The sequence below is a fragment of the Oreochromis niloticus genome, linkage group LG16, assembly GCF_001858045.2.
Source record: "Oreochromis niloticus isolate F11D_XX linkage group LG16, O_niloticus_UMD_NMBU, whole genome shotgun sequence".
Taxonomy (NCBI): domain Eukaryota; kingdom Metazoa; phylum Chordata; class Actinopteri; order Cichliformes; family Cichlidae; genus Oreochromis; species Oreochromis niloticus.
The window spans coordinates 16,059,092-16,084,779 of record NC_031987.2 but is presented as its reverse complement, the minus strand read 5'-3'; the positions used below and the strand labels follow the sequence as shown (position 1 = coordinate 16,084,779).

Below are 25,688 nucleotides of genomic sequence, written 5' to 3'. Positions count from 1 at the left end.
CACAAACTTAGGTGTCCACGCCGTCCACTTGTCGAGCAGAATGACAACAATACTCCATCAGCCTTTTATGGCTGAAGTGTAAAAACTTTATTCCTATCCCAATAAACTATCACAGTAAAAAAAAAAAAAAACGAAAAAAAGTATGCTGGTTTTAAATAATTTAAAAAAGAAGACATGTTTGACCATGTCAGTGCCTTTGTCAAGGGACAGTTGGTTGTATCCCTTCAACAGATCCAAAGCGTGATTTATCAGAGCAAAAAAATCTTCACAAGATAAAGTAGTACCACTATCTAGTAGTGCCTCTAAACCTCATTTTGTAAGGGAAAACAAGGCCAAACGCTTGGAGTGGCCTGGACAAATTGACTACACCCTCCAAAGTAGAAGTACCTCTTGATTTTTTAAGAGACCTGACATACCTTATGGTTTTCATCTCTGTGGAAAAGGATTCATACTACAGCAGGATAATGAGCCCAAACACATAAAGGCTTCACAAAAACTACTTGAAAAGCAAAGAAGACCGAGAAGTGCTGCTGACTATTACAGACTATCCTTCACAATCTCCCACCTCAGTCTCATTGAACATTTATTTGACACTCAAAGACAGGAAAAGCCTGACATCAAAAGAAGCTTTCTGGAGTATTATCAGATGACACTGGGATAGCATGCTAGCTTGTGAGTGCTGGAAGGAAAGCAAAAAGCGAAACGCATGATATCACTCTCATTCTGATATTACTTGTAATGGAAACATCTGTACTGATTTCAATAAAAGCATGTCCCCCAGTACTCTCCCTGCATACACAGTAAGGTTTTAAAAATACTGGGAACTAAAATGGGATTTGTTCCCTTTCAGTCGATTCACTCGGTACAACACATAAGTATGGGATATCACGCCCTCGCGTGTCCTGGCTGAAGAAACCTTTATTCACGCCTTTAAGGCAGATGACGTGTGATGACACGTGCACGGCCCCGCCTGCACATATAGCCGCTGTCATCACGGTCATCCCTCAGTTCTTACGCTCTTCACCTCGCTGAGAACACCTCTGCTGAGTTGGGCTAGCTAGCTGCTGCTAGTTAGCTCCGTTGTCTGCCGACTTGAACTTAGCTTAACTGCCCCTGTTGGTGTTAGCCTCCACCGCCCAGTTGGTGTGTAGGCTGCCCGCGGAGCACTAATTTCAAGTTTTTCCTGTGCAGCGTTTCGCTTTGCGTTTTGGAATGGACTCCAAACCGAAGCGAGCAAAGCAGAAATCTTCTGTTCGCCCCTGCCCTCAGGGATGCGGTTTCTGTTTGCACGACAGCGACCAGCACGATGCCTGCCCTGTCTGCCTGGGGATCGTCCACGCTAGGAGAGCGTTGACGGAGCCCGAAGCCTGTGCGTTTTGTCGCCAGCTCCGGCGCTCGACCCTGGAAAGACGGGTGACGTTTGTGGAAAAAGTGCTGGGACGCTCGGCTGTCGCACGGCATGACCCTTTCCTTTCCGAGTCTGGAGCCCCGGCTTCGTCCGAGTCCGAAGACGAGGATTTCCCGGTCGATGTCCCCGCAATTAGCTGGGCTGACCACATGGAATATGTTGACGGGTTAGCCGATGACGAGCCGGAACCATGCAGGAGCGCTGACGGGCTTCAGCCTGGGTTGAAGCCCGCCAGCGCTCCCCAGGAAGACGATGACGTGCTGGACATCGGCCTGGACATCCATGGTTTGTCGGAGGATGAGCAGGAGAGCTCATTGTCGGCCCAACGTGCCGCCGCTGCTGCGCCGGTCGGCCACGATGACACCTCTCTTTTCTCCCTGTTTCGCCGTGCTCCTGAGAAGCTGCAGGTGGACTGGCCCTCTCCTCCGCCAGCTCAGAAGCCGTCGCGGTTCGCGGGTTTTTTCCTCCCACCGGAGCCCGCAACGGCCAAAAACTGCCTTCCCATGTTCCCAGACTTTCTCTGCGAGCTAACAGCATCATGGGACAAACCTCTGTCTACCCGCGTCACTGTGCCCGGCTATGGACAGTACATGGAGTTGGACGGCGCCGAGGGGGCTGGCTTAGCTAACCCACCCCTATGGAGCCGTCTCTGGCTGCTTATCTGGCCCCGTCCCATAACCATGGTGTCGGCGGCCCCGCAACTCTGCCGTCCAAGCACTGCAGATTCTCTGCTTCGCAGCTGGAGAAGATTTATCGGGCTCAGGCCGGCACTGCTCGCGCCATGAGCTCCATCACCATGCTCCAGACGTACCAGGCAATGTGCCTGGCGGAGCTCGGATCGCTGGTTCCTGATGACAGCCCGCTGGCACCTCTTCTTAACGAGGTCAGAGTCGCCACAGATTACATCCTCCGTGCGTCTCGCTGTGCAGCGCTCTCCCTGGGCAGAGGGATGGCTTCGACAGTAGTGGCGCAGAGGCACCTGTGGCTGACCCTCTCTGACGTCCCGGATAGGGACAGAGCTGTATATCTGGACGCACCAGTGTCTGCGGCTGGGTTATTCGGACATTCACTTGAAGCCATTCAAGCTAGATTCGATCTGAGGAAGAAGCAGACGGAAGCTCTGCGCGACATCATCCCCAGACGTCAGCCCAAGCCCAAGCCCGCAGCTAGCTCTCACAGGCCCGCCGCTCCTCTGCCGACTGGCAAGAGACCGGCGCCCACTGCTGAAGTGGGTGCGCCGCCAGCGAGAGCACATCCTCCGGCCCGAGCTCCACGCCAGTCGGCCTGGAGCAGAGGCCCACCCTCGGGCCCCCGGCGGGACCCGACGCCCAGGAGGAAGAAGCCTCAGCCCTCCTAGCTGTGGTTTCGAGTGGAGAAGGGGTCCAGCAGCAGGGAGACGCTGCTTTTACCCCTCTGTTGCCGCCCAAGAGGTGCCGCTTAAGTTCTGTTCAGGTTGTCAGCCCCAGAAGGCGCTGCACTTTCCTAACACAGTCTCCCAAGCACAAAACCCCTGCACACAAAATGCCTCAGGTAACTCCCTGTTCAGGTGTGTTAAATGTTCAGGTGACCACATCAAGTGTTCCCGCTGTTTTTCTTTGTTGTGCCCCAGAAAAGGTGCCTCCAACAAAATGTATGAATGTACATGTTCCCATGTTACAATCAATAAAGAGTGTTGTTTATTCTCAAACAATCACAAATGCTCAGCCTGCGGGCAGAATGAGCCAGGTCAGGCAGGTGATGCAGTCCCCTGCAGACACACTGGGGGGCGACAACGCCCCGCCGACGGTGCTGCAGGTCAGCGGGCTGGCTGCTCGCTTCCCTCAGTGGCGCGCTTGCGCCCCTCTCCGTGGGTGCTGCGAACCGTTGCCATGGGTTACCGGTTGCAGTTCCGGGTCAAGCCGCCTCGTTTCCAGGGAGTTGTAAATACGACTGTCAACACCGAGGCGGCCATGATACTCAGAGAGGAAATAAAGGCGCTATTGCAGAAAAGAGCAATACGAGTGGTCCCCGCTTCGGAGACAGACAAAGGTTGGTACAGCCGCTATTTTGTTGTTCCGAAAAGAGGGGGAGGGCTTCGTCCCATCCTCGACCTGCGAGTCTTGAACACGTATCTACGTACGTACAGGTTCAAGATGCTAACACTCAGACAGCTCTTGAATGCAGTCGGCCCGGGAGATTGGTTTGCGACAATCGATCTAACAGATGCTTATTTTCATGTGACTATACACCCGAAACACAGGCAGTTTCTGAGGTTTGCATTCGAGGGCGTAGCCTACGAATACCTAGTGCTGCCGTTCGGGCTGTCGCTCGCTCCTCGCACCTTTACGAAATGTGCCGAAGCAGCGCTAGCGCCCCTCAGAGAGAGAGGCATCCGCATCTTAGCCTATCTAGACGACTGGGCTCTCGTAGCTTGCTCCAGAGAGCAGGCGGAGACACAGCTGTCACTGGTTCTGTCACACATTCAGACACTGGGTTTCTCTGTGAACTTTCAAAAGAGCTCGCTAATCCCGAGTCAGCAGATTTCTTTCCTCGGTTTGGAAATATGCTCGCTTTCCAGCCGCGCACGTTTGTCGGAGCACAGAGTCGCCGCGTTTCATCGCTGCCTCGCTCAGTTTCAGCTGGGACGCAGACTGCGTTTCCAGACGATATTACGCTTGTTGGGCATGATGGCATCTATGATCGCCGTAGTGCCACTTGGACTGTTAAAAATGAGAGCGTTTCAACGCTGGACTCTCTCTCACCGCCTGTGTGCATCGCGTCACCTCCGGAGGAGGCTGCCGGTAACCGCGTCTTGCATGCTAGCTCTCCGTCCTTGGAGGGAGCCCAGGCTGCTGCATCAGGGCTCTCGGATTGGGAGGGTGTTGTTTCGCAAGGTGGTGTCCACAGATGCTTCCCTAAGAGGGTGGGGAGCGCTGTGCGAGGGTGCATCAGTGAGAGGGATCTGGTCCGCAGCTCAGCGCCAGCTGCACATCAACCACTTAGAGCTGTTAGCAGTGTTCTTAGCTCTAAAGCATTTCCTTCCAGTCCTGGAGGGCCAGCATGTCTTAGTCAGGACGGACAATTCAACAGTGGTGTCTTACATAAACAGGCAGGGAGGAACACGCTCTCTTCCCCTGTTAAAGCTGTCTCGCTCTCTGCTGTTATGGTGCAGTGTTCATTTTCTGTCTCTGAGAGCCACCCATGTCCCGGGCCACCTGAACCTGGGGCCGGACCTTCTCTCCAGGGGGGGTCCTCTGGTGAGAGAATGGAGGTTACACCCTTTAATAGTGGCTCAGATTTGGGATCTATTTGGCAAGGCGCAGATAGATCTTTTTGCTTCCAGGGTAAATACTCACTGCCCCCTGTTCTTCTCCATAATCGACCACGATGCACCCTTGGGCTTGGACGCGCTAGCGCACCAATGGCCAGATGTGCTCCTGTATGCATTTCCCCCAGTGGAAATGATATCTCCAGTTCTAGAGAGAGTGCGTCGGCATTCCCTCTCTCTGATTCTAGTGGCCCCTTGGTGGCCCACAAGGTCGTGGTATGCAGAGATAATCAGCCTGCTAGCAGCGAGTCCTTGGCAGCTTCCTCTCCGCAGGGATCTCCTCTCTCAGGCGGGAGGAGAAGTGTTTCATCCGCGCCCAGATCTGTGGCGCCTTCATGCTTACCTGCTGAGAGGCTAAACTTGATTGCAAAGGGTTTGCCACCCAGTGTGATAGCGACAATCCAGAGCGCTAGGGCCTCATCTACTAGAGGCTTGTACGCTTACAAATGGCGAGCCTTCGAGCAATGGTGCCAGGACCGCCACACTCTCCATTTCAGTGCTCTATTGTGGATGTTTTGACATTCCTGCAGGAGCTGCTGGATAAGGGCCTTTCATTTTCAACAATTAAGGTTTATTTAGCAGCTATATCTGCTTGTCATATTGGCTTTGACGGGGTGACACCAGGTGCACATCCCCTCGCCATACGTTTTCTGAAAGGGGTTCGCCGGCTGAGACCCGTGCTTAAGTCCAGTGTCCCTGCTTGGGACTTGTCTTTGGTGCTGGAGGCCCTTTGTAGCCCCCCGTTTGAACCCATCGAGTCTGTGGATATGAAATTTCTTTCATATAAGACTGCATTACTTCTCGCTTTGGCTTCGGCAAAGCGAGTGGGTGACCTTCATGCGCTGTCCGTGCATCCCGCCTGCACACAGTTTTCTCCTGATGGCCACAAGGTCGTATTGCGTCCAAATGCTGCCTATTTTCCCAAGATCATGCCTGCATCTTATAGCTCAATGGAGTTTGAGTTGCTGAGCTTTTGCTCCCCTCCTTTTGCATCTGAGGAGCAGAGGAGGATGCATTCTCTTTGTCCAGTGCGTGTGCTACGCACCTACATTGAGCGCACTCAGAATGTGCGTTTATGTGACCAGCTGTTTGTCTGCTTCGCCAATCCAAATAGAGGTAGAGCTCTGTCCAAACAGAGGCTGTCCCACTGGATTATAGAAGCTATCTCACTGGCATACGGCACCAGAGGTCTTGCTTTGCCCCACGGGGTGAGAGCTCATTCCACCAGGGGGATGGCAACCTCATGGGCTCTTTTTAAAGGGGTGCCTGTAGCTGATATTTGTGCGGCAGCTAGTTGGGCATCACCGCACACTTTTGTGCAGTTTTATCGGTTGGACGTTACAGCCCCTTCGGTGGCTCATACTGTCCTTTCTGCTGGGTCTACCACTCACTAAGGAAGTGGTGGCCCGATTCCGGTTCGGTGGCTGCTCTGTGGGGCGTGTATATATGTCCCATACTTATGTGTTGTACCGAGTGAATCGACTGAAAGGGAACGAATAGTTATGTCTATAACTTCTGTTCCCTGAAGGAGAGGAACGAGGTACAACACAAGGTGGCCCCACTGAGCAGTTTGGCTCGGTGAAGAGCGGCTATCGAACTGAGGGATGACCGTGATGACAGCGGCTATATGTGCAGGCGGGGCCGTGCACGTGTCATCACACGTCATCTGCCTTAAAGGCGTGAATAAAGGTTTCTTCAGCCAGGACACGCGAGGGCGTGATATCCCATACTTATGTGTTGTACCTCGTTCCTCTCCTGCAGGGAACAGAAGTTATAGACATAACTATTCGTTTTCAACTACTCCTCACATGTCAGTCTGACACAGCGCTAGAAATTATTTACCGATGTGAAATTCATTTTAAATGTTAAAAACTGTGTTCAATTTGAGCAGTAAACATCGCGGAAATGTCGAGCTGTGTTACAAATTGATTTATTGCTTTTTGGGAAAACATGTTCACAGGAGAGGTCACCGTGTTCCTGAGGAAATGAAAGCTGTTTGCATTAGATGTCAGTGCTACAGTTGTACCCTCAGGCCATCTGAGTACATAGAGCCATAAACGTACGTGCGTGTGTACACACAGACACACACAAAAAGCAAGACGGCTAGCACACCAGCAAGAGCATGAATTTGTGGCACCCTCCTGAAAATATTGCATGTTAAGGTTGGTCTTAGAAAAGGTTAGACTAAAACAATAAAATGGACCCCAAATCAAAAACCATGACAGCTAAACCACTGCAACATCCATCCATCCATCCATTTCCTCTCCTTATCCAATTTAGGGTTGCGGGAGGGGGGCAGGAGTCTACCCCAGCTGGCATAGGGCGAGAGGCAGGGTACACCTCGGATAGGTCGCCAGTCTATCACCGGGCCAACTCAGAGGGACAGGCAACCATTCGCACTCAGATTCACAACTATGGCCATCATATCCTCCAATTAACTTCAAGCCAGGTATGTATGACTGGGAGAGGAAGCAGGACAACATGGAGAGAACCAGACACTTAAAACCCCATGACCTTCTTGCTGTGAGGCAATGGTGCTAACCGTCCCATCACTGTGCTGCCCTCCTACTGCAACATATTACTAAAAAGATCCTAGTTAACAAACCATCTTAATAACATCTACATAGAATTGCATCCATTTGGCTTAATTAAAGATGCCATCTTTGATATTTCTGCTTCCAGCAATACAGAAAAGGAAACAGGAATTTGATGTGTGGTGAATTAAAATGTAACATTTAAAATTTCAGCTGCAAGATCTTTTTCCAAAAAACAGCACCAAGTTGACTGAATGATCCAGAGTATTTCTGGTACAGATACAGCATTTCACAGACGGGTCTGTTTAACAGAGTAAGGAGGAGACTGAATAAACAATAATCATAATAATAATAATAATGATAATAATTTTTCTTTGTGCCGATATCATCATCGACATAATGGAAATACTCATGTTATGTTGTGAAAATCCAGCACTGAGACTGCAGCTGGTGTTCTGGCTCGGCAGTGAGTGCTTAGAAAGACATCAGAACAGTCCTTCTGAACACACCGGCCATTATTCATTTGCTAACCATGCTGTGTCAGAGGGGGGCCCTGGGAGTCCAGTCTACCATTAGTGCTTTGATCTTATGTGCCCTCACAGCCAGCAGCCACCCACACTCCCACAGGATCACCCTACTCGCAATTTCTCCTGAAAGGCCTGCAGAGACCGTACGCACGGACTCGGCCCACTGTCACCTTGCCCCAGTGAAAAACATACAGCAATGATGAGTTTATTTTAGCTAACAGTGCTTCAAGGGCTACAGTGGCAAAATGTCCTTGAAACAGAAAGTGGTAATATGTGTTTTATGATTTTTAAAAGGTCTTTCCCTCCTGCAGTACTGCACAAAAATATGAGACACTGAGGGTAAAATAAGGACGTTTAAAAAAAAATAAATGCAATGAGTCATTTTCTTATTTACTAATAACTTCTGACAAAGTACAGCAGACAATACTAATCAATACTTAACATTTTTCACAGTTTAAGTACTTTGAGATGAAGGCCATGGAAAACTTGCTACAGCTTATCTATGGATTTATTCTGTCTTTACTGCTTTTAATTCTAGATTGACTCACTTAGATCCTTAATATCTAATTCATAAATTCTGTATTGATTATTAATTTAGAACCAATTAATAGTACAGTATTATTTACACTGTAGTTAGTGGTGTGTTTTTAGGTGACTAAGTAATTGTGCTACTTTGCGATGCAGAAACACATCACCCTTTGCATATAATTTCTTCTTGAATAATGTAACTTGCCTTAAATCTGAAGTATTTCCAAGCAATGCCTGATGATCAACTTTGAGGGGCAAGCTCTTAAATTTCTGCAGTACCACAAATTTGAATTCATTGTATATCTGCCTGTTAACGTGGTGTTACTTGTCCAGACTAACTCATAAAACTTCAAGCAGCAGGGAACAGCTGTGATTGGGTTATGCCGCCACATGGTGAGAAATATATGACTGTGATACTGTGATATGATATTGCACATGTTTGCATAGTTCTTTTGCATTTTTTTTATTTCATAACTGTCAAACGCCTGCAAGCAATGATCATAAAGCCGGCGCTACTGCTGCTGCTTTTCTGCAAACAGACTTTAGCTACATATCATATTTAAGATTTTTAAGCTCAGAAACTCTAAAATATACATAACAAGCTGGCAAAAAAGAAGATCAGTCAGACTTTTCTTACCGACATCCATGGCTGTTTCCATGAAACTCTTCTGCCTGGAGGCAAATTCAGCGAGCAGTTTCTGCTGTCTCTCTCTAGCCCTCTGACGCCTGAAAGAAAGAAAAACAGGTGAAATTTTTGGTAGATATGAAGTAGTTTGTTCAATAGCTCACTGAGATCATAACCAAATAAATGTCATGCATCTGTATTTTCATAAAATCTAATCAACTACTGAAAGAATTTGCTTTAATTCCCCCAATCAGATTGTTTTGAGGGAGATACAATCAGTCCTGTGATAAATGATTGTCCCTCATTTACAGAAACACCAATTTCTTAAACTGATGGAAAGTGTTGCATAATATGGTGATTTTTTTTCTTTTAAGAGGATTTATCATTAGCTTTCCCCTTCGAATAAGTGATCCCTCAGTATTCTGGGAAAAACTATGCCTGTTGTGCAGAGCTTGCTTGATCACCCATAGCATGTGGATGCAACAGGGGCTATTTTCACACAAACAGGATGTGTCTGATTTCAACAAGGCTGAGTTTTAAAATTTGGAAAGGCTGATTATTAAGCTAATCTGGTGGGTTTAGTTCTCACCAGTGCATACAAAGGCGAAAGCTGACTGTAAATTAAGTCCCTAATAAGAGGACATAAACAAATGCTGACAGCAGTGTCACAGCTCAATAGTTTCACTGATGGCTTAAGGGGTACCGACAACCAGACTGAAGAATGGCCTTCTTAGTTCTCACTGCCGCCGCCTATATTGCTGTGTGACGGAAACTGATCTAGTTCATGGGAACAGAAGAGGCTGTAACTTTAATTTTAGCTGTGGGGTGAAGCCAACCAACCCCAGAAGCAGACTGTTATCAAATCGCTATAAGCCGTTCCATCATCATTAAAGTAGGGGAAGGAGAGGACTAGTGGGCGAATGTGTGGTGAAAAGGCAAATCCTGCACATTTTAACTTTTCACACAGTCAATGGAGTGCACTTCCATTCAAGTACAAGATGTACACAGTCAGCAGCAATAGACCCACTATTTATGTGGATTTATATCGAATAAGAACATATGAAATCATTACATTAAAGCACACATTAAAGCGTATCTGCATTTTGCTCATCTGGTACTCTAGTCCAGATAATATTAAAGATCTCTTTATTTACACACACATGTCTTATAAATTATAACAATACTATGACTTCAAAAGCTTGGATCAAGATCATTTATTGAATGCAATATCATAAAAACATAACAAAATACCACTAAACAGCAATAAAGAATAAAGTTAATGATGTAGCATGGAGGTGTAGAGATTAAAAATCTGTGAGTTATAATTACCTTTCTTCTTTGTCCATGGCTTTCTTGTCAGTGGGACTGTTCTTCTTTGGTGGTACTGGTGGACACACCTTTCCACAAATGTCCTGGATGCTACGCTTGATTTGGCAGCTGCGCGTGGCTGCCTTGGTGAGGATACGTTCAATGGCTGTTATGCCGTCTCCGTGAGCGAGGCGGTTCGACTTGATGTCCTCTAGCCAAGATGCCGACAGAGAGTTCTGCTTAGACGACATCTTCTGGTGGAGCTTGATGAGGAGGGAGAGCATGCTTTCACGGATCTCCAGAATCTCTGTGACCAGCTGCGGGGGCGTGCCTGGCGGAACCCAGCGTGTCGAGGAGCTCTTGGGCCTGACAGCCTGCGTGGCTTCGGTGGTGCTGCGGTTGATTATCTCCTGGAACTTCCTCCTACGTTCTGCCACGAGACTGAACACCTGAGCTTCGCGAAGGTTCTAAGAAAGCATTGAAGACAAACAGACAAACAATATTTGGCCAATATAGTGAGACACCATTAGATCAAGAACCATAATCCATTATTTATCAATTAAACTACAGGACTCTAGAAGAACACACATAAATAAATATTACATATCACACATGAAGCTCACAATAAAGAGAAACATGACATAGCTCTTCAAATTTCACCATCTTTTAGGGAGCACCTAGACCATTTCCAAATATTATATAACTAATAGTCTGGTCGACTTTGATGGATTGTAGGTGGGTGTCATTACCATATTCAGACGGAGACGATGCACGTAAAAGTCAAATAAAATGTTCATTATTTCAGCTGACATTTTATGAACACTGCAGCTGATAGCGCTGGGACAACCAGACTCCTAACGAAAATTCAAATACAAGCCATCTGAAGGATTGCCCTGACCTGACCTGACATAAAAAAAAAGCACCTGAGCTGCACTGTTAAATAAACATACATCATACACCCCAGTCAAGGGAACATCAATCATTCTGACATGCGGTTAAAAAGCGTTTACCCCAAACCTGCATTACACACGTAATTAGTTTCAGCAGTCAAGAGGGAGGGGAACTGCTGAAGCATAGCATTACACACACATACACACACCATAACACAACAAGACAGACCTCCTTTGAAATGCATCAAAGAAACACATACAAGGGAAGTCTTTCAAAGTAGAGATAAAACAAAGGCTAATGCAGCTGATTGTTTCATTCGAGCATTAGTCTTTTCATAGAAATGAGTACAAACAGCTACCTCTCTCCAATTTCCTGAAAGACGCCTGGAATTCTGTGGAACGAGTAAAGTAACGATGATATGAAAGTGGTGCATGAAGCAACCAGTAATGCAAGATGATAAATAAACCACATGTTTGACAGGACAGAGCTAAATGAAGAGTTACACCCTCACTTCCAGACTAATAGATCACTAAGGCCTACAATCAGTCAAAATCTGCTGTGATTCCTATTTAGGAAGACAAAGTTTTTAGAGAATAAATCTCTATAGTGGCAACAAGCCAAAAACTATCCAGACCATCCAAACCCCCATCAACAAGAGAGAGACCTTCTTTAAGTGACTCTCAGCTACTTTTTTGATTTTATCTTAACAACAAACTCTTTATTAAGAGCATTTAGGTCCATGTAGGATCACCCCTAGTGGTGAGGTAAGATATATTTGATACAGCATCTGATGGGTAATTTTATTTACTTATTAAACACATTTTAAAGCAGTAATGTTTTTAGCAAAAACCCTTGCTTTCTCATTCCTTTTCCACAGATATGATGCAAGCTGGCAGTTAGCTTAGCACAGAGGGTGGAGATAGGAATGTAACTTGAATTAATTTAAAGTTAATTTAAACAAGGATGGCCTGTCACAGAGTTTCCTTTTACCTGGCCATAAGAAGAAGCTTCGGTGCTGGTGCTGGGAGGTGCCTCTCTCTTTACCTCTGGAGCGGTCTCAGGAACCCGCACCCTGACAAAGTTGATGACATGGTGCAGATTGGAGAGGAGATTGGTGCCTGGGAACCAGCTGTCATGACAGTGCTCCTCAATGCAAGGCTCCTAAACAACAACAACAACAACAACAAAAAAACAAAGAGGAAGAAGACGATGACTCAGTGAGACATGGGTTGGCACTAGGGGTCTAGACAGTCAGGAAAGTGGTTACAAGTTAAACCAAGCAAAATATCTTACCTCATCCTCCTTGTTGTCTTGAATCTGGTTGTCCAAACCCAGTTCAATCAGGTACAGCACCATGCACAGCACGTGTTCAGACATGTTCTGATGATCCATCCAGATCTAGAACATGATCAAACCATTAGCTTACCCCAGAGAACAAATAACACAAGGTTTAGCTGTCAAAGTGTTTGCTTTTTTTAAGTTATTATGCATCCATACATCAGCCTCTCATTACTAATACCAAGCCCTTGATCTGACCATCTGTCAGTGAATTTGTATTCTTAAATATATCTTGCCTGATCGATACTATGAAGATGTTTATTTGGTGATGTGCCAATTTCCAGCACCAGTTGCAAACCAAGTCATACTACAAACTGCAAAGAGAGATGATGGATATGGCTGTTTTATATGGCACTGGTAGTGGGTGAAAGACTCACCTTATAAAGTAGAGTGAATATCACAATGTGCAGCGTCTTGCAGTGCAACAGCCTTATTAGACCTTTGTAACATGGGTGCAGAGGAGTCCTCTCCTTGTATGGTGGCCAGGGGTTGCCAGTGTGAATCCCAAACTGTTTCAAACTAGTGGACATCATCATCAAAGAGGAGGAGAGAAAACAAATCAGAAAAGCAATTATTAGCAATAATCAATTTTCATACTCACTACATACCAAGTAATAATGAGAGAAGCCAGAGTTAGGTTGAGAGAAATAAGAGTTTGGGGAAGTGACACCGAACGCTGTTCAGAATAAATCACAAAAGATTTCAGTCTACACAACAGAAGAGCCGAGGGGCAGCACTCTATTAATGATGATGGGATTATTATCACACGAACCAGGGCGAGCCTGACATGTAATCCATCATATTCAAACAGTGTGAATGAGCAACATGAGGCTGGTATCAGACTCTGAAGGTGGCACAGGCAGCTTCAATATGTCAGAGAGAAATATGCTCTAGTTTCATCTGTACTGGACACAAAAACTAAAGAGAAAACTGAAAGCATGTACGTGAAAGAGGTGGATGAGTGATCCATCCATGAATTACAAAGGCTCTTACCAATTGCCATTTCAAACACAGAAACAGAGAGAGCCACTTTCAGTTTAATGAGTATTTTCAGAAGCTAGAAAGAAAATTAACCCCCAAAGTATCTCCTTCACCTCCGCTGACATGTTTATCTTTGGAGACGTCTGCAGGACAATCAAAAAAGAAAGACTTCCACAACTGCATTACAATTTAGCCTGAAATATTGAGTTCTCTCGACACCGATCTAATTGGAATCACTTCAACACCTGGCAGAGCTGACCTTTCTAATCATGTCCCTTCACCAGCAGAAAGAGAGACGACCTGATTTTTGTCATGACTGAACATGAAAACGGCAACAAAACTACTGCCGAGCAAAGGAAACATTTATACAGAGTTTAGAAGGTGACAGAAAACAGAAATGTTTGGGGGAAATCAAAGCTTAACTTACAATGCTGCGTATCTGTCCATTGCGGACTGGACATCACGGCGATAGACTGTTCTGAGAACGACCATGATGGGGTCAAACTCTTTCTCCCACACTTCGGCTAGTGAAAAGAAGGAAGAGAAATGCTTTGCAATCTCTGGTACAAAGTGACACTGTTTCACTTTTTCCCTGTTTTTCACCTTTCACCATCATAAGTGGTGTAAGTCTGCCCCCAAGTGGTGCCCTGAGGACATAGATCTAGTGCAAAAGATTGAGCCCCATTCTTAACTATAACAGGAAGCGGTCTAAAAAGCAATAGAATAGATTTAACATATGTTAGTTTTAAAGTGACAACATTTATTCTTTCCGTGAACTGGATAAGACAATTAGTTATTTCACAAGAATGCACCAACTGTAATGTGTGTATATTACCTCATGTGCTTCTTGCTGGAGAACAAAGTAAACTCCCTAGAAATCAGATATCAGCTTTGTGATTTAAGTGACTGCTGTTGGTTTGAAAAACTATTTGCTGTAAGTTCTAGGCCATAAAACCAAAATAAGACAACATTTGGTGATATCATATCATATTTTCTATTCAAAGCTCAGTGACCAGCTCAGTCACCTTTTGGGTGCTGATTTAGCTCACTGGGTTGAGCGGGGAACCCATTTGCTGCAAGTAAAGCACAGGCCCAGATTCGACTCTGTCCTGACGCCTGTGTCTCTTCCCCCTGGTCTTTCTCACAGCTTTCCTGTGTTCTCTTAGCTATCCTATCAAATAAAGACTAAAAAAGCCCCCCAAAATATATTAAAATATAACATGCATTCTTAAAGCTAATGTTACTGTTGGCCAGTGGAGGGCAGCAGACATATCTTCATGCTGCTCAGATGATGATGCTATCACCAAGCAGAAAGCCTTCAGTGAGGACATGAACCCAGAATTGTTAAAACCCACAAACAAGCCAAACACCACACCAGAACTAAACACAAGTCATTTGCAATGTTGTTTATTTCCGTCCCACTGTGACTACAATTGTTGATGAAAATTTTGTTTAGCTGCTGGTGGAAAAACGTCTAATAGATTCTTAGGTTTCATATTTTAACTAAACTACTTCTATAATAGTATCAACAACATAGACGCAATTCTGTGTAACGTCTGCCTTTACCATACCAGACATTTCTGTAAAATCCTTAACAACACTTTTATAAACAGCTGTTACTTTTTTAATGATCTGTTAATAAAACCTGCCTTCTCCTTCACCAGGATATCCTACCTTTGGGTGTGTACATGCCCTGCTGCATGGATCCTCCAGGCTCAAACACAGGTGCTTTGAAGTCGGCTACAGCAGAGAGCATATCCTCAAAACTACAGCTACCGGGTACAATGCCACTCTTTGGGTTGGGATTTTCAGGAATCTACGAAAACTCTCTTAAGGAAAAATAAAACATATATAAATACAAATATACTGTGGATAACTGAATATAGTTTCTCTTTAGAACGTATTTGTTAATGACTGAAGGATACAAGGTCTAAGAGTGCGCTGTGCGTACGATCGTTCATGCACAACTGAGAGACCATTTCAGCCCGAAGGATCTCATCATCGGTCATCCCTGTCGGTGAAAATGAGAAGAAGAGCGTGAAGGCAAACTGACAGTGAGGGGATCTGACTTTCACCAGTACAGAAACTTGACAAAATAGGAGAAATGGCTGACATTACGTAATCTCAAAAATTTTAGTGCTGGCTATCTTGGCAATAACCAAGTCAGAGGTGGTTACAGGCCACAGAGTTACAGAGTGGGGAAACAAAAGAAACTTTTTGTTTTAATAAAGGCATCCGGCAGTGCTGTTAGCTGCCCATGCATGAGTCAGCAAACCACGGGACACGTGATAAGGAGCGAGCCGGGTACCTCGCTATGCTAACTGACCGGCTGAAACCCAGAGCCACTGACCGCTGTCACGATTTGTAGATGCTTTGCAGTAGTAAATCGTAATCTCACTGACAAACATGTTACATTTCATGCCACTGGAGAAGATATGCTCACAATTTGTGTTTCAGGAGCTAAATACTTTTTTAACCTAAAGCCACTATATTATAGCAAATGTTGCATTTATGTTTGTTTTTTTTTCCTGGGAGCTTACAAAGTTTAGAACAGTACAAGTGTATCACTGAAGCACAGGCTCAATCACCGGTCGGTTACGTCTTTCTGAGACAGTAATGAAACAGACATTTAATTTTATGTCTTAAATAAATGAATAATTAGGAACAACTTAGGGGTCTATCCTTTCAATAAATTCAAAATGATTTATCTATAAAAAAAAATTCAAGCTTGCCACTTTAAACACCAGTAAGAGCTCAGTTTTGAGGTTTGGCAAGATAATTATGAACAGAGGAGTTTTTTTTTTTTTAAAACAGACTGTGACCACTGTCTCTTTAACATAATGCAGTTTTGTAATGCAGTGTTCTGTAATATGGATGAATAAGTCAGCAGAACATCTGAAAGCAATATCTCCCTAGGGAGAAATTGCATCACAGTTATATTTCAATATATGCAAAGAGAGGAGTGTCAGTGTAGCCCTTTTGTGTCAGAGTATAATTTACAAAGTCCTTGGTTATCTCCATGAACAAATACTGCAAATAGTTCAAATGATGTTTTCAGCCAAGTAAAGGACTTCATTGGAGAGTTTTACGTGAAAAAGTCACTTCTTATTGTAATACAGCGAAGAAAAACACTCCTGGGATGTGTGCCAAATACAGGAAAACTGCACCAGCAAAGAGAAACAATGGTTACATGAACTTGTGCCAACAACGACACGACCTACCAACTATCAACACCTCGCAGAGCCTCAGCAAATGATTTATTAGCTCTAGGGCAACTCTATATACCGTAAGGTAGTTTGCTACTCTGATAAAGATGCTGCACAGCCTCTGCTGTACCACTCACCCAAATGAATGCGAAGGCTTGTTAGTATGACCAGAAAGGTAAGTGCTCCTTCTAGCATTGGTCTCTCTTGCTCAGAGTCCAACACGGCATTCTGATGCTGAGACGCCATGGTCAACAGGTCGACTACTTTAAACCTGCATCAGAGGACAGTTTATAAACCAGATGTTACCCATCTGCAAATGTAAACTGTTTTATGTAGCATAATATTATCAGAAATAGAGCTTACCTCTCAAAAACACTTGAGATAAAGTAGTCAGGGTCTAGTCTTGATGCACAAACCTTTAATAATAAAAGAGAGAAAGCAGACTTTAAAACTAAATAGAAATGACAAAAGAATTATACATATATATTTTACACACACACACACACACACACACACACACACAGCAGGCATTGTCTGTGATGCAGGAGTCCTCACCTGCAGCAGATAGATGTCAGGATCAATCATGGAGTTGCAGAAGTGTGACTGCACATAAGTCATAGCCTGTCCCTTAATCTGCAGTCCATTCCTCACCCACATGTTGCTGTGGATTTCTGACAGGCACGCCTACAGTCACATAGAACAAAGTGTTAATTGAGTGAAGAGTCTCTGCAGACCAGTGTTAGACGTGGTAGGCTGGAATCGCTTAACCTTCTCCTAATCTGAAGCCATGTAGTCTGCAAATACTTTTACTTGTTACAATAACAAGTGAAGTAAACGAACTCCCAACTCCCCAGAGTTGGGAGTTCGCCTTGTAATCGGAAGGTTGCCGATTCGAGCCCCGGCTTGGACAGTCTCGGTTGTTGTGTCCTTGGGCAAGACACTTCACCCGTTGCCTACTGGTGGTGGTCAGAGGGCCCGGTGGCGCCAGTGTCCGGCAGCCTCGCCTTTGTCAGTGCGCCCCAGGGTGGCTGTGGCTACAATGTAGCTTGCCATCACCAGTGTGTGAATGTGTATGTGAATGGGTGGATGACTGGATGAGTAAAGCGCTTTGGGGTCCTTAGGGACTAGTAAAGCGCTATATAAATACAGGCCATTTACCATTTACCAATAACTCTTTGCTTTTATGTTGCTTTTTACTCTACTGTGTACAGCGACCTTGAGTGTTTTGAAAGGCGCTTTCAAATAAAATGTATTATTATTATTATTATTAATAAGCACATGGATAACGATGTGCATTAGACATGCAGGTAAAACCAAATCTGTGGTCTTCAACTGTTATACCTGGATCTGGAGTGGATGCACCATGATCTTCATCAGCATCTCTTGGTCAGGAAGGAGGCTGTCCAGATCCAGTCCTTGGCATTTTACAGCCTGGGGATTTTGAACCAAACAATTAACTTTAAAAACACATACACACAGACACCAAAGAGAATAGACTGTGCACTAAAAGATGAGGTGGCATACCTTACTGAGGAACATGGCGTAGTAGCGGTGGAGTGGCAGGTGAAATGTCACTTGATTCGGAGCAGGCTATGACAGATATACAGAAATTTATGTGAAACAGGGGAGGGAAAAGATTACTCGTAAATACGGCATTAATATACCATTAATATACCTCATCTATGAAGCCAATGGCATCAAACCAGATCTGCAAGGTCTCCAGACAGTATCGAACCACAGTTTTAGTGTATTCCTGTGTTTCCTGGTAACAGATAAAATGAGATGTTAAAAATTTGATATAGTATTATGTAGTAAGTGAATGCAGCTTTGGGTGCTTATAACGCATGTTCCATTAATCCTTCCCCCTGTGAGTGAGACTTACTTTGACTTTGCAGTGTGTTAAGAGACCCCACATTGGTTGTGCACAGGCCTCAAGCTCTGCTGCGAATGCTGCATAGTACGTCTGAGACTCAAATTCCACATGTTCATTCAACTCCCGCTTATTAAGATTCATACCTATGACAGCAGCAGAATGGTTATGAGCTGTTATGCACAACTTCTCAATGCTCATAAAAAGTTTAAAATACAAGTCTGCTTTTTTAAAATTCAACATTCCCCCCAATATTTTTATGTAACATATGTCAACAAGTATGTGAATTACAAAACTCTCTATTGAATGTGTCAGTTTGTGGCTCGCATGGATACAGGGTAATAGTGACACTGTCCTCATAGCGTCAGCAAGAGGATACTCAGGCCCACTATACAAGGGTGAGCGTTATTTTTAGGATTGTGGTAGAGTGCAGTAACAAGCCAGCAGTACCAACCACAATTCAAATCCAGTGATAAAGAATCTATCGCAGCACAGCTCTGCTTTTTGGTTGAACTGTTTAAAAGGAAGGCAACAAATCTCCTTCTGAATAAGCCCAGAAGTTTAAATAATTCTGCAGGAACACACTTTTAAATCAAGCGTTGTGTTTGACCTGACTGTGACTGAATAACAAAAACTAGAGGTATTACACTGATATCCATGTGGTTTGATATCTCTGAACCCACCATACCAACAATAGATGGGAGACAAGCATTGTCTGAAATTAACTTTCTGAGTCACAGATGAAAATACCCACTAGCCTCACACTGACTATAATAACAAACTCACTTTTTGTGGTGTATGTGCATTTGTTTGAGTACATTTCATTGGGCGAACATAGTATTAATTTAACAAAAGAGGGTAGGGAAAATTTAAATCTTTTTTTTTTTTTTTTTAAATCAAGAATTAATTAATACAAGCCTCAATCCAATCCAATGATCTTAAAGTGTCAACATATACACCCTTAAATGTATTGAAAGCTCAAACATAAAAGTACATTTAGAGGTTTTCTTAAAACTACTGAATGCTTAAACAGCTTCTCATTGAACTCACTCTACATCTGCTGCTGATTGGTCAGCGGTCATTTTCTGGTTGTGGTGTAATTTAATCTATATGCGGTCATTCATTCTGTATAACCAGATATCTGCATATAAATAAACAGACTCTGTAGGCAAGAGAAAATATTTGATTGCTGTCCAACTTTTATTGACTAATCACATTTGAGGAAGTTTTGGAAGCTTGCATGTAAAGATTTTCCAAAAAGCAATCTCCAAAACCACTGACTACTGTCTAACATTAATTTGTCTTTTGCGCAATATAAAGGCCTTGCTTACTCAGATCCAGCTGTTTCCACCAACAGTTTAGACCTTGGTTTGAATTGTTTAACTTGTCCTCAAGCATGCACAATAAATCCAAATCCTGCTGCTCTCAGTGTGAAAATGCATGCGTAAATGATTACTGTTGCTCATACGAAGGAAAGTAATAGGACTTACCTTGGAAAAACGACACAAAGCTCATCCACAGCATCAACAATGAGTGGTCTTCCAGGAACTTTTTCGCTACACTTTGGTGTGAGAGGATGTTAATGAAATCACTAACTAGGGGCCAGTAGGTGTTGTTCTTCAACAGTGCTTCACTGCAGTTCACCACAACATGCCGATTGTTCTCTTCATCTAAAATAAAGACAGCGAGACAGGAAATATTGACAATTGGGATCAAATTGTATTTAGGAATCTACAAGAAAATAAACATAAAGAAAGACATGGGTCAATGTGTTATTTAAATCAACACCTGGCTGCTATTATAACACTGCCAACAATGATGTGTGCAGCATAAAAAAGGAGTGTACGCCAGTGCTACTGCTCAGCCTCCTAGTAGACACCTATGGTATCCATTTCAAACTCCTAGGTGACTTCCTTCTCAAGTTACCGCATTGACCTCCGACCTTAACCTTGAGGTCTAGGTCACTGAGATTCAAACTTGTCCAACAACTATGGTATTGATTTTAAACTCGCTATGTTCTCACGTTATCGCATCCACAAACTTGGGTGCCAAAGTCACTCACCCGCCCAACAGGTAAAACTTCAAGCTCATTTTACTTGGAGCCAGCAATGAAACGAAACATCTGTGCAGGCTATACAAGCACCAAGAATGATTAAAAACATAGGGCAAAATTAGCAGCTGTGCCTTGTTCTTTAGGAAACATTTACATTTAATTATTGCTTTAGAAAACTCAGTGGCTTCATGTAACAGATTTGCACAATTAGACATAAAAAAGGCAGCTAATGCCATCCATTATTTGTCTCATGATGGATCTTTTGACCAGGTGCATATAAAACCATTTAAATCCAAATTTCAGTTTTATTACTAAGTTCAAGACAAAAAGATCAACAATGAATACGCTGAAAAATACCATTTAAAAAAAAACCCCAAAAACCTTCTCATGTTTAATAATACAACCCGAGTGAGCATTTATCAAAATAGTGAGCAAACTGGCCGACTTACCCTGAAGTTCACTTTTAATAAGGCAACTCTCCATCATGTAGAGGAGGACTGTGACCATGATGTCCAGCAGCTGACACTCCTCTGTGACATGTCGAGCCAGCTCCTCGTTGCTGAACAGCTGCACACTAATGTGCACGATGCGGTTGGACATCGTATCCGACTCGTGGCTTTTCATCAGTGTTTTCATGATGAAAGCGTAATGTTGGACAAATGTTTTTGTAAAGGTGATCTGCCAGAGAGAAAGACAAGAAGCCCATAACACAATTAAGGCTTGCCTTCAAAAACTCATACATACTCAGCTTTTTAAAGCCCAGTTTGATATTGAAAAGGCATGACGAAAAGGCAATGCATGAATCCCAAAGTACAGAAGGTAAGATTCTTATATTAAACACAGGAAACATAATTTCAAATATGTGCATGTAATCCCAGTTCAAGCTTAACCAACTGAAACGCTCCAGTTTCAGGCTGTGTATGGTGTAACTGGGACAAGATATCCCTAATACAGTTATTTCATGCACACAGCTGTGGCCACACTTCTCTGGTGTTCAAACCTTCTGTTTACGAGGGGCAACCAATCAGAAGAAAGCTGGCTTTGACGGAGGAGGAAGGAGGCGAGGAAGTTGCACCAAGGTCTAAGCTCAAAAAGGATTTTTTTTTCTGTAAATCATTTACTTTAATAGAGTAGTTTTGCAAGGACAAAAATACTGAGCTGCAATAAGAATTTAATAAACCATCTATTTACAAAAAAGAAACTGTCTGAGATGTCTTGTGCAATTTCAACAATGCGTCAGTTTTTCCACATTCAGTTGCTGTAAACTCATAAAGAAACACCACTGCTGTAAATGTGTGGGTGCAGGTCCTTGGCTTAACGATATCACTGGTGTCATGCAGCAGGTTGTGGTTAATGCGTTCGTCAGCAAGAAGATGATGACGATAATTCCTATCTTTAATTCGTTCTCAATGACATGCAAAACAGCTTTCTGGTGCAGAACGAAGCCAAACGAAATGACACCCTTTGGAGGCCTTTGTGGGCCACTTTTAGCCTCTGAGCTGTATAACTGCTCCTGGTCTGCACCAGGAGAAAGGAATCATTTTACCTCCTAGGACCTGGCGTCCACATATGTGGACATCACATTTTGGGTTTAGACCAAAATACTCAATTTTGCTCTACAAGGGCCTGATATCCACTTACGAGGACATTATACTGCTACTGTTCTATCAAAATTTTAAACAAATATCCTCATATGTGGCTCTCATTTTTCTTAGAAACAAAAATCAAGTAAAAAATAAATAAATCTGGTAATTCTTTGTTTTTTTCCATTCATCGGGTCCCAATATGCCCAAATATCAAAGAGAAATTAAAAATGCATGCTGTGGAAGAGTTCGGGTCTTAGGAGGTTAAAATTAAGATCAGACAGACATCGGAAAGGTGGTATGCGGGATTAATTTTTGCACATGAAAAATTGCAAAAGAAAATACCTTGTAATCTTGATCTGGCAACATGTTTAATAAGAAGGTGACCATCTTCTGAGGAAACTCGTATTTTATTGTCCAAAACAGCAACTCTTCCAGGAAGCATTTATGCTTCAGAGATTCAATAATACAAGGGTCTGAGGACAATAAAGAGACATAATGAATACACAGTTCAGCTCAGTTCAGACATTATAGTGTGAATGCTTTTCTTTTCATGCACCTTTGGTACTGCTACTCAGCTTAACCCTCTTCCTCTGACCAACAGACTGTCCTCCATCTTGATCCTCCTTGGAAGAAAATACAAAACAACATAAATTTCAAGAAGTCTGCAAATTTTCATTAAGGCATCAACTGAGCATTTTTTGACTGAGCATAAATTAGAAACAACATTGATGTTGCACAGGTCAGTGATATGGCTTTACCATTTTTTTTAAAAAGAGGAATAAAAAAAAACATATTAGTTAAAATAACACACATTCATTATCAGGTCAGTGTCAGTTTAAGCATTATGTTAACATACCTCTTTACTTGGCTCGTCTGGACTCCCTGGTCCGCTGTTTCCTAACAAAAACAAATTGACTAATTACTATTAAGCAACAGTTAGAACATATGTCACCTGTTATTATAGCACCAACAAACTTATTTATGAAATGTTTGGTCTCTTATTCACTGTACGTGCGTTTATTTATACATTTTTAAAAGTACTGCATGTGTAATGTATATAAAACGTGGTAGAAAAAGAATCTAATATATGTTTATAGGAATGTGGACTGGTTTACAATAATAAAATTTATTCAAATGAAAATAATAATTAATAATAAATGGAGAGTATCATGATTTTTTTCTTTTTATCTTAAAGATGTGAAGCAGATGGATGATTATTGAAAAAAACAACAACAAAAAAAACATGTCATCTTACCTAACAGGACCATCGCGCCTGCACCTCCTTCAGCCCCAACAGCAACATCAGCAGCAGCACTCTGGCCTTTTTCCTCCACTGATACCAGACCTGAATTCTTCAGTGCTGACAAATACTTGTCATAGTTCTTCTTAGCATACAAATTCTCCTCTTGGCCTGCAACAGTTAAGCAGTGAGCAAGAAAACCTTCTAATTTTTTTTTTTTAGGTTCAGATATATCAAGTAACATATCTTTCACAATTAGTATATTGCTGACCTAAAATTACAAAAACAAAACCCCCAAAAATCAGTGGTAATGCTCTGTTAATTGAGCCAAAACCCTAAGCTGGATATTTACCCATGCTCAGCTCCTTGAACGCCTGCTGATTGGTCAAGATTTTTGTCAGCACAGTCCTCATTGCTCCTCCCATCTTTGTAAGCTCCTCCAGGAAGGAGATCTGAGGCTCCAGCTGTTGCAGGACTTTCTGTAGATCTCTCTCAGTTGAGGTGTCTGGTAAAACAAGATAAGAGATGCGAGACCCGTGAGACCCAGCGCTTAGTGAAAGTAACTCTAGGTGTAAATAGTTGTATAACACTTGTATAAGGCTTGCACAGCAGCTCATGTTTTCCATCTTATATAATATCATATCATATGTAAACCACAGTGAATGAAAGTGTCTGGTGTTGTACTTTTGATTGGTGAATCTTTAAAGACAGCCACACATTAAAGTTACAGGTTCAGTTTAAGTTGGTTAATAAGTATTGTACTTCATGTGTCTGTCATGCCTTATTTCACCTGGTTCAACATATCCATCTCTCAGATACTGTATGATACATAGGATAAAGCGGGGAAGAACCATCTCAGACATCAAGAGCAGGTCTCTGGGAATTGAGGGGATATTTTCCCCAGTTCTCAACCGATGCCTTCGACAAAACCTGTCAGGGGAAAGGAAATGTTTTTTTAAAACAGTGTCACACAGAAAGGTGCATTTAACCACTCGTGCTGTTCCTTCATGTGCACTAAAAGTAGATAAAGTTGGTCAAGAAACTGTTAATATGTTTTCATTATCGGGTAGAAATTGAGTACAATTTGCATTCAGCTCCTGCAACAGCCCAGAGGTCTGAGCAGAAGAGTTTTCCTTTTAGTTTATTTCATGAATATACTGTTGTGATATTAACTGGATTGGGCTTTGGGTAATAATGGCAGATTGAGGTGGGAACTAAAGGGTTATTCACAGCAGCCCACATGCTACCACACCTCTTTCTCATACATCATTAAATAGCCATACACAAATTTTATGAGCTAATGAATCGGTATGACACAAAAACATAGTCTAACATATGAATAATTTGTTACTGAAGATCAAAAAAACCGATCCTCTGTTCATAACACTCAGGATTATATATCGACATTCATATAATCTGTTTATGGAGATTTCATAATCTGTAAATAAGGCATGTAAAGTGCATTACTGCTCAATTCCACATATTTACAACCCTGATATATACATCACATATTTATAAAGATGTAGTCCAATCTTACTCTTTACATCTTCCAAATTGACATATGTTTCTATATAATTTATGCACAAGTATGTATGCATTCACATATGTATTAGTATGTGTGTGTGTGTGTCAGTATAATTATCTGTTATTTACACTTTGTGCACCATTTGAGGGACTATAACTATAATTTCGTTATGCTTACTTAATAACAGTGAAGACTCTTGCATGTTGAATCTCTATATAGGTTTTTACTCAGTTACCCAGTATTTTGCTTTCCACGTAACAAACTAAATTATAATCTCACGATAATCAGGCCAACTCTGGAAGCAGGCTAATATTTTACTACATTATTTTATCTAAACCGCGAGTGGAAATTAAGCTTTATGAGTAGGAGGAAACTGTAATCAAGAACAGAGATATGATGTTGAGTCAGACAGGAACAGAGACAGTCGCTGTTAGACATTAAGATAAAATGATGGCACTTACTTAACGATCATTCAGACTTTGACAGCAGAAAGGAGACCACACCATATCTAAACAGCCACAGAGGCACACGGAAACCTGTAGCTACACCTCCCAGTATGATCGTTGGAGTTTAGCTAGCCTAGGTAACCCTTAGCCCGGGGGTTGTATTTATAAATGACAGGGGCATCGCTGGATTGAAAAATGTTGTCCGCCTGCAACAGCATCTCATAAATTTATATGGAAACTGTCACTGACAACACACAAGAGAAAATGTCACTGGCTGCGCCGGTTAGCATAGCCGGGTTAGCTCGCTCGGACTTA

At 43.0% G+C, this 25,688-nt stretch overlaps 1 protein-coding gene and 1 long non-coding RNA gene across 3 annotated transcripts in view; one reads left to right on the top strand and one right to left on the bottom strand.

Moving 5' to 3' along the window:
* Positions 1-25,688, bottom strand: part of ubr3 (ubiquitin protein ligase E3 component n-recognin 3) — a 43,066-nt gene that overhangs the window by 16,877 nt on the left and 501 nt on the right. The window contains exons 2-25 of one of the 2 annotated variants that reach the window (XM_005452940.4): positions 24,193-24,332; positions 23,755-23,907; positions 23,418-23,573; positions 23,019-23,059; positions 22,719-22,785; positions 22,505-22,635; positions 21,026-21,254; positions 20,014-20,193; positions 18,536-18,669; positions 18,329-18,415; positions 18,178-18,243; positions 17,995-18,084; positions 17,209-17,337; positions 17,017-17,069; positions 16,791-16,924; positions 15,373-15,458; positions 15,122-15,263; positions 13,875-13,971; positions 12,844-12,985; positions 12,422-12,526; positions 12,119-12,289; positions 11,487-11,519; positions 10,259-10,704; positions 8,942-9,030 (exon numbers count right to left, since the gene is read on the bottom strand). In XM_005452940.4, coding sequence (XP_005452997.1) covers positions 8,942-9,030; positions 10,259-10,704; positions 11,487-11,519; positions 12,119-12,289; positions 12,422-12,526; positions 12,844-12,985; positions 13,875-13,971; positions 15,122-15,263; positions 15,373-15,458; positions 16,791-16,924; positions 17,017-17,069; positions 17,209-17,337; positions 17,995-18,084; positions 18,178-18,243; positions 18,329-18,415; positions 18,536-18,669; positions 20,014-20,193; positions 21,026-21,254; positions 22,505-22,635; positions 22,719-22,785; positions 23,019-23,059; positions 23,418-23,573; positions 23,755-23,907; positions 24,193-24,332 — 3,101 coding nt within the window. The remainder of the gene's footprint in view (positions 1-8,941; positions 9,031-10,258; positions 10,705-11,486; positions 11,520-12,118; positions 12,290-12,421; positions 12,527-12,843; positions 12,986-13,874; positions 13,972-15,121; positions 15,264-15,372; positions 15,459-16,790; positions 16,925-17,016; positions 17,070-17,208; positions 17,338-17,994; positions 18,085-18,177; positions 18,244-18,328; positions 18,416-18,535; positions 18,670-20,013; positions 20,194-21,025; positions 21,255-22,504; positions 22,636-22,718; positions 22,786-23,018; positions 23,060-23,417; positions 23,574-23,754; positions 23,908-24,192; positions 24,333-25,688) is intronic. The other variant, XM_005452941.4, reaches the window with a different exon arrangement.
* LOC109197482 (uncharacterized) lies at positions 3,309-15,309 on the top strand. The gene is made up of 4 exons (XR_002058540.2): positions 3,309-3,436; positions 6,676-6,877; positions 6,996-7,164; positions 15,112-15,309. It is a non-coding gene; the product is annotated as an uncharacterized LOC109197482 (long non-coding RNA).